At 31.4% G+C, this 12649-nt stretch overlaps 1 protein-coding gene across 1 annotated transcript; it reads left to right on the top strand.

Annotated features, from left to right (window-relative positions):
• Positions 1–8511: 8511 nt before the first annotated feature.
• LOC124917216 (protein REVEILLE 2-like) lies at positions 8512–10985 on the top strand. The gene is made up of 6 exons (XM_047457688.1): positions 8512–8956; positions 9184–9315; positions 9518–9629; positions 9708–9769; positions 9869–10126; positions 10303–10985. The coding sequence occupies exons 1-6, from the start codon at positions 8939–8941 to the stop codon at positions 10714–10716; spliced, it is 996 nt and encodes a 331-aa protein (XP_047313644.1). The 5' UTR covers positions 8512–8938; the 3' UTR covers positions 10717–10985.
• The last annotated feature ends 1664 nt before the right edge of the window (positions 10986–12649 follow it).

A 12649-nucleotide genomic window follows, 5' to 3' on the forward strand; every position in this document is an offset into this window, starting at 1 on the left:
AGCAGCTACACTCGATATTCTTATCGTCATTCTTATGAACTGTAACTGTATGAGAGCATCTCCTAGTGTGGGGTGTTACCTTGTATTTTCTGTGTGTGTCAACATCCTCTAACATTTCAACACCACAATCATACGACATAAACCATTGTTGTTCAAAGCACTTAAAGACCTCTGGGGTGTAAACTTTGCAGGCATCCTTTAAGATCAAAACTGGATAGTTAAGACTTGGTTGGCTGGTAATTGATTTGAAATCAGCCTTCAACACATCATATCTTCTTTCATCAAGTAGTCTTTCAAAGTGTTTGAAAAATTCTAAAAACTTGTGTTTGTAGGAGCAGTACCTTTTCAACATACTGTTCATACTCTCACTTCTCTGTGTTGTCGTCATATCAGCACAAAACATTTGTCGTCCATACACTAATGCCCACTTTCGCCTGATGCTAAACATGCGTTTCAACCAATCGTTGTTTTCAAGCCCGTAGTTTGTCAACATTTGATTCCAAGCTTCAACAAACTCTATCTCTTCTTCAAAATCATATATACACGAAGAAAAATCCTTAGAAAAATCTCTGAAATTATGGAACACCGAGCTAAGATGTATGGCTGCATTTTGAAATATGTGCCAAATACAGAGACGATGATTTGTTTCGGGCCATTGAGACGCCAAGGCCTTAGCCATGGCCGCGTCTTGATCTGTAAGAATGGTTTTTGGTTTTTTCCCATGCATAGCTTTGGTGAAAGTCTCAAACAACCAATCAAAAGTCATCGCAGTTTCATCGTATAATAGAGCTGCTCCAAAAAGAATTGATTGTTTGTGATGATTGACACCTACAAAAAGCGCAACTGGACGACCTTCATTATTCTTCTTGTATGTGGTGTCAAAACTGACCACGTCTCCGAAGTATGAATAATCGGACCGCATGTTGGAATCACACCAAAAAATATTTGTTATCAAATCGTCCGCATCAAGTTGAAAAGCATTATAAAAACCAGGATCATTGGATTGTTTGTTCTGCAAATACTCTAATACACCCCCTGTTTCCCCAAAAGTACACTCTCTGGTTCTTTTCGTGCGCAGGTAATTTTTGTAATCCTCAGGAAGAAAACCTAGATTCTCCCTTCCACCGATTTGTTTTGACATTAGAGCATGTGATGACTTAGGAGGAATTCCCACGTTAGTGGCCATCTCGATATGTAAGCCTGCAACTGCAGAAATATTCCTATGGCATCTATACAGGTGAGTTTTCTTTGGACTTGCAAGAGGATGACTATGATCACTAATAAAATTTACCACTTGGAACTTTCCATTGTCTGCACGCTTTATCCTCAATTTCGCTTCACAACAGAACCGAGTCACAGAACGTCTACGTTTCACATAGACATCACGTTTGTCCTTTCCCCGTTCACCCTGTGCACTACAACAAAAAACTCTATCCAGTATTTTACCCTCCTTGTCTACATGTTTTGAACTGCGCCTTATACCAAATCCTATTAGTTTAGCGTATGCTAAGTAGAATACGTAGCCTTCTTCTTCACTCTCAAATTCTCTACCTAAAAGTGGAATTAAGTTGGATTCGATGTCCTCCAAAGGTTGGCCGTTTCCATCGAAATTCAATTGACGACGACAAGTGGCAGATTCGCTGTTCAGTTTGAACAAGTGGAAAATAAAGGTTTGTAGATTATTGGAAAATGAAAACAATATAAGCGAAGAATGCTTCACTTCAACAGTATGAAGAATGTAATATTAGGCGAATATAGTTTCGCTTCATAAGATATTATCTCATAATGTAGTAGTGAAGAGATCTTCGCTTACATGTGCACTACAAAAATTGGAGAAGTTAAAAAATGTTACCTTAAATCAATAATATCATTCTCGTCCATATCATTCTCGCTGATACGTATTCCTTCCTGATAATCAAAAAGAACATGACCTTTTCATGTCGATGATTCAAAAAACATAGAAAAGGTTGGGAAGAAAAGTAAAGGAGGTATAGATGACATTCAAAAACAAACCATTTTATAATTTAGGAAGACGGATTGATATTATAATGAAGTCTCCGGCGAAGGAGAGGTCGATGGTAGACAATGTAGTATAACTCCGGCGAAGAAATGGTCGTACAGTAGAGAGAGAGAAGAGTACAAAGTTGTCTAGCTTAGCAGCATGGCTTGCTGCATGCAGCATTTAATGAAAAGGTGGCAGGTGTTAGGTGGCGGTGAGGTGACTTGTTAAAAAAATTATTTCATTTTAATAATTAAATGACAAAAATTATTATGAAATTAAATTAATAAATCAATCAATCAATCAGTAAGCGAAGATTTCTTCACATTATCATTTCGACTACAATTGTTTCACAAATATTATTTTGACAGTAGTTTTAAAAAATATTAATTATTTATCAAATTTATACTTCAATTTATACAGTATTTGTTAATGTTTCAAGATTTAGTTAAATATAAGGCTGATGTTTAAAAAAAAAACAATTCGAAGAACAAAAAACATAATTCTGAAATCAAATATGACATTGAATTTTCAAGAATGCAAAATATTCAAATATTAAGTAAAAAATTAAACCAACACATGTCTATTACAAAAACAAAGGCTGCAAATCACAAGCAGCAATGGATTCTAGCAAGCTTGTGTGAGGAACACCAAACACATCCAAATATGTCTTCAGAGGATTCTCTGCCTCAAATACCCAAACAAGTTCATTAACATCGTGCCTAGACTTGTCGTATACAACTATAGTTTTGTCGTCCTCGGGCTCGACAAATGGATTCTCCATTTCTTTAGTTGTACCTCCTCCAGCAATTACAAACCCCATAAGATCAAGTTTGTAAGCCGGGATGAATTCCCCTGCAAATATGAAGGTGTAACTGTCGAAGAGTTTGGGCAGCTGAAAGAAAATACAATACATTATTAGTAATGATGGACAATTGAATATCATATGGAGGAGGGAATAAGACAAAACTTACATTGTTCAAATAACGCATTCTGCCAGCTCTTGGACCGCCCACAGTCCCATGATTATCTCGCTGCACCTCGTATGGTTCCTCGTCCACGTAACAGTTAAATCTGATTGATGATTTTATCCCTGTATAAAAGCAATAGGTGTTTTTAGTTTCATATATGTGAAAATGAATATTGAGTTAACAGTAAAGGGTTAAGAATAACAGAGTCTCACAATCAATGGTAAGGACCCAACTCCCGTTCAATATGCCCTTCAATACTTTGATAGTGCGACCGCATCCACCATTAGAATCGGTGGATGCTATGACGTGGGTAACATCGTCTCGCCACCTCATTGACACCGTGGCACCACATGTGTTAGCATATTGTTGCATCAAGTGCTGTTTAAGAACAATCATAAATATTTCAGTTAAACAGGATGAAAACTTAAACAATATGGAAAAAAAAGGGAGAAATGTAACGAAGAGTACTATCTCTTCACTTGTTAATTGATTTGGGCATAAAATCCAATCTTTGCCAAAGTTTTGGACGGATGCTGAGGCAGCCTGCACGTGCATGAAAAAAAAAACGGTCTTTGTGAGTATGTACTAGGGTTTCAGGGAAATAATATCACAAAACACAACACTAGGTAAGTTTTCCTAAATAACATTGATTTACAGTCAAGGTAACATTTTGAGAGTAGGGTTTCCAAAAGATTAAAGAGACAACAACATCACATAACAGAATCTAGTGTAGTAGTTCCATAATCCTAAATATTAAAAGCTACTAGTCAGGAATACGTACCATTGTGGAGTCGTGAAGATGTGGATTCAGGTTCGGTCGACGGGGAGCCGGTTACGAATCGCCGTGAAAAGGAGGCAGGAAGAGATAGAGATGAATCGGGCGGAAATGATAATAAAATAATCATATTAGGGGGTATATATATTCATGTAACCGGGGCGAACATGTCTTCTTCCGAAAAGCGACTATTCATTCCATGTAACATGACACAGGGACTAGGGGCGAATAAGTGTTCTCTCGAGAAGCGACTATTCAATCCATTTTACATGGAACATGGTCTAGGCGAACAAATGTTCTTTTCCAGCGAAAAAATTGAAATAAAGAAAAAAAAGTAATGAATTAATTGAAGCAAATATATCTTCGCTCCAGAGAGTCTCCAGGCAAAAAAAAAGAAATAAAAAAAAATTAGGAAAAAAAAACTAGCCGGTAATTGAGGCGAAGATTTGTTCGGTTGCTGCATGTCATCTTCAATTAATTGAATTAATATTTAATAAACGGAAATATAAAATCCATGTAATTTTGGTGTTCACATAAACGGGTAAGTGTCTTTACATGGTAGTCAAGCGGTCTTCTCATGGGTGGGTAGGGGGGTTTTACATGAGGTTTTTATTAGAATGAATTGAAGCAAATATATCTTCGCTCCAGAGAGTCTCCAGGCAAAAAAAAAGAAATAAAAAAAAAAATAGGAAAAAAAACTAGCCGGTAATTGAGGCGAAGATTTGTTCGGTTGCTGCATGTCATCTTCAATTAATTGAATTAATATTTAATAAACGGAAATATAAAATCCATGTAATTTTGGTGTTCACATAAACGGGTAAGTGTCTTTACATGGTAGTCAAGCGGTCTTCTCATGGGTGGGTAGGGTGGTTTTACATGAGGTTTTTATTAGAATGAATTGAAGCAAATATATCTTCGCTCCAGAGAGTCTCCAGGCAAAAAAAAAGAAATAAAAAAAAAATAGGAAAAAAAAACTAGCCGGTAATTGAGGCGAAGATTTGTTCGGTTGCTGCATGTCATCTTCAATTAATTGAATTAATATTTAATAAACGGAAATATAAAATCCATGTAATTTTGGTGTTCACATAAACGGGTAAGTGTCTTTACATGGTAGTCAAGCGGTCTTCTCATGGGTGGGTAGGGGGGTTTTACATGAGGTTTTTATTAGAATGAATTGAAGCAAATATATCTTCGCTCCAGAGAGTCTCCAGGCAAAAAAAAAAAATAAAAAAAAATAATATGAAAAAAAACCTAGCCCGTAATTGAGGCGAAGATTTGTTCGGTTGCTGCATGTCATCTTCAATTAATTGAATTAAATTAATATTTAATAAACGGAAATATAAAATCCATGTCATTTTGGTCTTCACATAGACGGGTAAGTGTCTTTACATGGTAGTCAAGCGGTCTTCTCATGGGTGGGTAGGTGGGTTTTACATGAGGTTTTTATTAGAATGAATTGAAGCAAATATATCTTCGCTCCAGAGAGTCTCGAGGCAAAAAAAATGAAATAAAAAAAATAAAAAAAAAATCCAAGAAAATAAAAGATTGAATTACTTGAAGCGAATATTATATCGCTGCCTGTGTTATTTAATAAATTAAATTAATATTTAAAAAACGTAAATATAATATGACTGTCAATTCGGTCTTTACATGGACGTGTAAGTGTATTTTCATGAACGGCAGGCGTTCTTCTCATGGGTGGGTATGCGGGGTTTACATGAGGGTCATGGCAACGGGCGTGTAGATCAGAGCGAAGATATCTTATCTGGGTATTATCTGAATATTATATTATTTCCTGGCGTTAACGGGAGCTTCCGTTAACGGCGTCTTGTGTGAACCCGGGCCTAAACCCGGATTCCGGATTCTCCCTCCCTCCGTCTCCTGCCCAGATTGATTTATTATTAAATTAATAATGCTGCAATCTGATTGGTGCGCCACAGGGGAACACGGCAATCGGTAGCAGAAGATCTGAGCTGTTAATTTGGATATATATGTGAGAGTAAATGAATACTTGAGTCGGATTGTGGGTTGACTCACCCATAAACTTAAAACGGCTATGTATATTTCCAACTTGCAACCTAACAAAATAAGTACAACCCTTTAATAAATTGTGATTGGGATGTGTTTTGCCGATGAATAATAGGCCGATAACAATTATAAGTTGTTAAAAAATATAAATCAAATATTTGATTGACCAAAGTGTGATGTCACGATGCTAATAGTAAAAAATATAAATAAAATATTTGATAGACAAAGTGAAAGTGTAATATAACGAGATGAGAGGTTCAATAAAAAAATATGTGAGAAAATGAGTTGTTTTACCGAAGTGAATAAAATATGAAATGAGAGTGTTCTATTTTTTATTTTAATATATTATTTGTGATTTATTAAGAATTTTAAATATTGAATACATATTATTATATTTTTTTTTTATTTTTATCCATGTGTATCGAACGACAATTTTACTAATTTTTCACTAAATACACTAATTACTTTATTTTATAAATATAAATATATAATTAAAATTAATAATACATATAATAAATTAAAATATATTATATAAATATTAAAATAACACCTAAACATTTTTTTTACTATAATGCAAATTAAACATTATAAATTAAATAATTCAAATAAATATTATAAACTAAAATAATATGCATTACATAAACCTTTAATATTATATATTAAAATAAAATATATTATATATTAAATAACACATATATTTTATTTTTACTTAATTTTATAAATAAAATATATATAATTAAAACTAAACCTACTTAATTAAATAATTTAAATAAATATTATAAACTAAACAAAAATAAATAACATAAACCTTAAATAAATAAAATAAATTAATCTTAAAATAAATTACATAAACCTTAAAATATTTATAAAAGTGTCCATTAAATTCTTTTTAAAATAAAATAAATTCATGAATCTTGTAATATTTTAACTTTTTATATTATTTTAATATTTATGTAATATATGTATTATTTTAATATTTGTATAATATAATATATTTTATTTAATCTATAATGTTAAAATTTTATGTAATTTTATTTATTTTAGTGTATAATATATTTTATTTAATATATATTATTGATTTTAATTATAATATTTATATTTATAAAATAAAGTAATTAATGAGTTTAATGTGGAAGATGTGTAATAATTAATATGTTAATTAATAATTTAGAAAGAAAAATATGAGTAATTTGAGAATGAAAATGAAAATGTGTGTATAATAGGAAATAAGAATGATAATTTGAAATTGTCACGGGGTAACCCGAACTGAATTATCCCGTTTGGGGCGGTTTTATCTGGTTTGACCAGTAATTGAAAGAGAATGATATTTGTGTCTCTCACCCTGAACCGCCCAGAACCACCCCGATTTCATCTCGCCCCGAACACTAAAAACACGATTAAATATATAAAATCATCAATATATATTTATTAATTATAATTTATAAGAGTTTTAAGTTTATTTCTTATAATAATATAAATTTTTAATATATTATAAAATATATTATATTAAAAAATATATAATCGATTATATAAAAAATTATTTATTTTTGAGAATATGGTATAAACGGTGTCCCGTTCTCTGAAACCAAATGAGACGGGAATGGTAGTAAAAAAAATTTCGAAGTAAAAACGGTATGCAAGGGCAGATCTATGTAGGGGTTTGGCCCACCCTGAATTTATTTTTTCTACGATTCAAATTTAACTATACCAACTAATTTTTAAAATTTTCAATATATTTCAATGTTTGTTTATCTATTTATTAAAAAAAGTAAAATTTATCTTTATCCATTAGTTTTATTTAGAATTTTCTTTTTTTAATCCCACCCCAAACCTATTTTTTGGGTCCGTCCCTAAAGTACGGAGATCGTAAATGCATTTTCCCCCACGACCTCATTATCATCCGTAATAAGAAAAGTTATTTGAAATGTGGATAGACAAGGAATTATCACACATATTTCTTAAATGGAAGTAAAAGTTACGGTTATGATCATATTAAGACTTGTTAGGTTGAGGTTATTTAAATAAAACAACCTAATCAAACATCAATTCACTTAGTTTCTTATTTAATATATTATTTAATTTATTAACCAAAATACTAAAATGACATATATTTTAAATTATTATTTTTTATTTTATCATTATATATTAATAAATTTTACGATTTTTACCAAAAAAAAATTCTTAATTCTTTAGAATCATTATTTTTTAAATAATTCAACTTATTTAAAAAAAACTAAATCCAAACAATCTAAAAAAATATATATTTAAATTAAAAAAATAAACATTAAAAGGTTAGTTTATATGAATTTAACTTAAGTGTAAAATTTTAAAATTAAATTAAATTAATATCTAATATTTTTAGTTAAAAACAAACAAATATATCTACAAGGAAGTGGGACAGAAACTAGTATGTAATTTCAATTTTCAACCACCGTATACAGTCTTGTTGTCTGTTTAAGAAGGACACGTGGCAATGAATTTGTGGTAAGTATGAATTATAAATGGGAATACGCTGACTGTTTATTTTTCTTCTCTCAGCCAAAAGTGAAGGTAAAAGTGCAATTGGTGACGACAGCTTGCCACGTGTACTCCCCCTCTTTCAACCACAGCCACAAGATCCCATCTTATATCTCGATCCTTCTTAATACCAAACATTCACATTTTAATCAAAATTAAATTATTATCTGACGTGGCTTCCTGCCCCCTTCTTCTTCTCCCTTTTTCTTTCCTTCCTCCTTCCCCCCATTCTCTCTCTCCTTACAAACTAAACTCCTCTCTCTCTCTCTAGAAATATCTCTCAGACTTCCGGCGGCGATTCACACCGGAGAACAGTCACCGTCTCCGATCAGCTGACAGTTTTGTTCAATCTACGGTTGTTCAATCTACAGTCGCCGATTCAGAACAATAATTTATTCGATTTTGTCTGAAAATACCTAACCTAGTCTCATTTGAGACATCCGCAGCTGAAAATTCATGTAACTTACCGAATTTGAAGGTTAATTCAGAAGGATGGAAGGTGTTTGCGTTAACCGGTCGATTGAGTTGTAACTTTTTTACTATACACGCAAAGTTCTATTGTAATTCCTTGTTTCTGCTGCTGCTGCGAAGAAGAAGAAGTTGCTGTAATTTCTTAGGATCTAAATCGGATTCTCTATAAACTACGTCATGGACATGGATATACAGGTAAATCCTTCTTTCGCTTTGGATATTATTGATTAATTGTGGATGAATTAGGTTTTAGAGATGAGATCTCATTTAAACGTTTTTGTTTGTTTTGATGGAATGGAGATGGTTGGACGTTCCTATCTACTTTTTGTAGTAAATCTAAGTTTGATTGCAGTATTTATTGATCATTTCACAACATTTTCATCTAATCATTGGTAATTAATGTCTGGTTAATTGTATTGCAGGATCATAGTGAAGGAACTTGTGCTAATACAGATTTTGACGATCAAATGTTCTTGGATGCTGCAAACAGAAATTGTACTCTGGATGTCCAGTCAAATGAACCTTCACCTACTGGACTTGAATTTGCTATGAAGGTTTGTGTTCTCTTCAATCATGTCATAATGGAAACACCAAAAACCCTAAATATCAATAACATCTTCCATCAAGATATTTTAACCTAAATATCCTTATGAACAAACTACTCCTTATTTATTTTTTGAAATCATGTACTCTGTAAATTCTCTGTTGTTGTCTATTTAACATTGATTTAAAGTCTTCAATTGGTTTCTTCTTCAGGTTAGAAAACCATACACAATAACTAAACAACGTGAGAGATGGACAGAGGAAGAACACGAGAAGTTCCTCGAAGCTCTTAAGTTACACGGGAGAGCTTGGCGTCGAATCGAAGGTATATAATTCGCATTTACCTTTCCCGAGTTTAAAAACTTTGTTTCATCATCCTCATTGTCTACTCATTTTTCAACAGAACATGTTGCCACTAAAACTGCAGTTCAAATTCGTAGCCATGCTCAGAAGTTCTTTTCAAAGGTTTGTAACAAATATCCATTCTAAAAGTCCAGTTTTGTATTTCCCCTGCCGGAGAAGACATGTCTAAATCTTTCTCTATCCCGTTTGGTGTTTGGTTAGGTTGTACGTGATTCGGATCGAAGTGATGCAGGCTTAGTGAAGGCGATTTCAATTGAAATCCCACCTCCTCGTCCAAAGAGGAAACCTGTCCATCCATACCCAAGAAAAATCGTAGCTTCAATCAAAACAGGAGGGAGATCTCCATCCTCTTCAAATTTGTATGCTTCTGAAGAAGAACAACAACAATCTCCTACTTCTGTACTGTCTTCTCTGATTGGATCAGAAGAGAATAACAGATCCGCCACACAATCTCCCATGGTATGGATCATACACCTTGGTTAAAATTTTGAATTACTTCTAGACTTTGAGGTGTGCTTCAATTTAAGGTTCAATTTAAGGTTCAATTTAAGGTGTTATTTGAGGAGGGAATTGAATAACAATTCCTTATTCTATTATTCGATGGTGATTTGATATCATATTATGTTTACTTTCAGAAATCAGATTTCTCAAGATTTGAGGGGAAACCGATCCAGAGTCTGAAGCTATTCGGAAAGACAGTTTTAGTCTCGGATTCTTCACCACCAGCAATGGAAGAAGGAATTATTTTTGATTCATCATCTGGTTATAATTCAAACATTGCATATCCAACCGTCTATAACATGAATTTATCGGAGGCTGGTTCTTATCCAACAACGGTTACAAGCTCTTTCTTTCCTTTACATAGAAAGGCAGATGAATCTTCGAATAGTGGACAGACACAAGATAAAGGTTGTTGGTCTGGTTCAAACTGCGAAACAGAAGCCCATAGCTGGAAGAAAGGTTTTGTTCCTTATAAGAGGTGTGTGACCGAGGAAAGGGATTCTCAATTCGATGATAACGAAGATAGAAGTGTTCGTCTTTGTTTATAGTTTATCATATTAGTGTAGATTATGTTTTACTTTTTGTCTTCCTTTGGTAGAAATAGATTTGATGATGGCTTCAGGAATGAGTTAAAAAACTCGTTTTGTTATGGCTGTTATTTGTAAGGTAGCTGTCCAAATGTTTATTGTTCCATTTTTATTTTATTTTTATTCTCTCATTGTTATCCAATTTGTAAGTTTTTATTTTTTTTTGTCACACTTTTGTATGGACCCTTCTTTCAATTGTGAACTAATACTATTTTAGTAAATTTTGTGTTTCCTTTGGCTTATTAAAAGAGGAAAAATGTTACTTTTATAGCTTTATTTCTAAACCATTGTTCAATATATACTTTAATAAGGTATGATCTCATATCTCAACTATCTCATCAAACCTAAAAAGATATTTTTTTCCCTTAAAAACAAATTCTCAATTATTATTTCTTTCTATTGATGGTGTGTTTGGCTGGCATGTGAGCAAAAATAAAACAACCTAAAAAGTAGGCAATATAAGGTGTGTTCTCTTTGGGTTTTCAAAAAATTCAACTAAAATTAATTTTTAAATCAATCATTTCTCAACAATTACATCACTTATTTCATTAACTAAAATACTAAAATACCTTTTATTTTAAATTATTATTTTTTATTTTATTTATATATATTAACACCCTTTAAGTCTTTTTATCAAAAATAATCATCACCTCCTCAAAATCATCACCAATCATTATTTATTTTCTCCCTGAAGGTTTTTATAAAAACTTGAATCCGAACAAAACCTAAGTCAAATTAGATACTTAAAAAAAATCTATTTAAGAAAAACTCATAAATTAGTTTGTGTCTTACCCAATAATTACTAAAAAGATATTTTAATATTTAATCTTTTAAAAATAAAAATAACCCATTTTTTTATTTAAAAAAATCCATAAAAGTTTCTAGAAAACCAAAGATCAAGCAAGACCTTAGATAAATACCTACTTAATAGGCAGCACCATATTCTTTTTTATTTAAAAATTTATTTTCTTTGGAGAATAAATTGAGTGGATGATTCTGAATGAGTTTAGGTTATGTGGATAACACTTTAGATGGAAAAAAAACAACAATCAACTTACCACCTCTAGCTACTTCTTATTATAAATTCTCTTTTGTCATCTTTCATTTTCAATTTTTCATATCAGATTAATTGATGGAAGATGATAGCCATTAGATCTTTTTTTTTTTATGACAATCTGATCTCTTCATATCGGTTAATTGATGGGGAAGCTTTGTCTTCATATCATATCAGTTAATTGAATGGACGATTCTCATTGACTTTGGTTTTTTTGGATACAAATGTAGATAAGAAATATAATCTTCATCGGCTTGTGGTTTTAAAAAAATTTAGAAAAGGAAAAAAAATAATGATTTGGTGAAGATTATTTTTAGTAAAAAGATTTAAAGAGTATTGATATATGAATAAAATAAAAAATAATAATTTAAAATAAAGAGTATTTTAATATACTTGTTAATAAAATGAGTGATGTGATGGTTGAGAAATGATTAATTAGAAAATTAATTTTGGATGATTTTTTTTTTTTAAAAACCTAAAGAGAACAAGGTCTATGAAGATTTCATTTTATATGTTTTTTTTATTGTAAAAAATGGTTGTTTAAAAGCTAATCAAAGATGATACAATTTCTATTAAAAAAAGACTTAAATTTAAGTTTAGAGTATGAAGATAGATATATGTACTAAATTTTAAAATAAATAAAGCTAAGATTAAAAATAAATAAAAGTTTTAAAACATTTTAATTGGTAACTAGTTTGAATAACATTATGTAGTTAAGTTAAGGTTATTAAAAAAAATATTATTGTTCAATTTTCACTTAAAATGTCTTAAATTAAAGTGACCTATATTAGAAAAAAAAAAAAAAAAACTAGTTTGAGGTGAGTTTTCATGAATTTTTTT

The sequence above is a fragment of the Impatiens glandulifera genome, unplaced genomic scaffold, assembly GCF_907164915.1.
Source record: "Impatiens glandulifera unplaced genomic scaffold, dImpGla2.1, whole genome shotgun sequence".
NCBI lineage: Eukaryota > Viridiplantae > Streptophyta > Magnoliopsida > Ericales > Balsaminaceae > Impatiens > Impatiens glandulifera.

What these genes read in the sequence shown, in the direction of transcription:
- LOC124917216 (XM_047457688.1), top strand. An exon ending in GACTTGAATTTGCTATGAAG is followed by an intron (nt 9,316 to 9,517) that starts GTTTGTGTTCTC and finishes TTTCTTCTTCAG; the next exon opens with GTTAGAAAACCATACACAAT. An exon ending in AGCTTGGCGTCGAATCGAAG is followed by an intron (nt 9,630 to 9,707) that starts GTATATAATTCG and finishes ATTTTTCAACAG; the next exon opens with AACATGTTGCCACTAAAACT.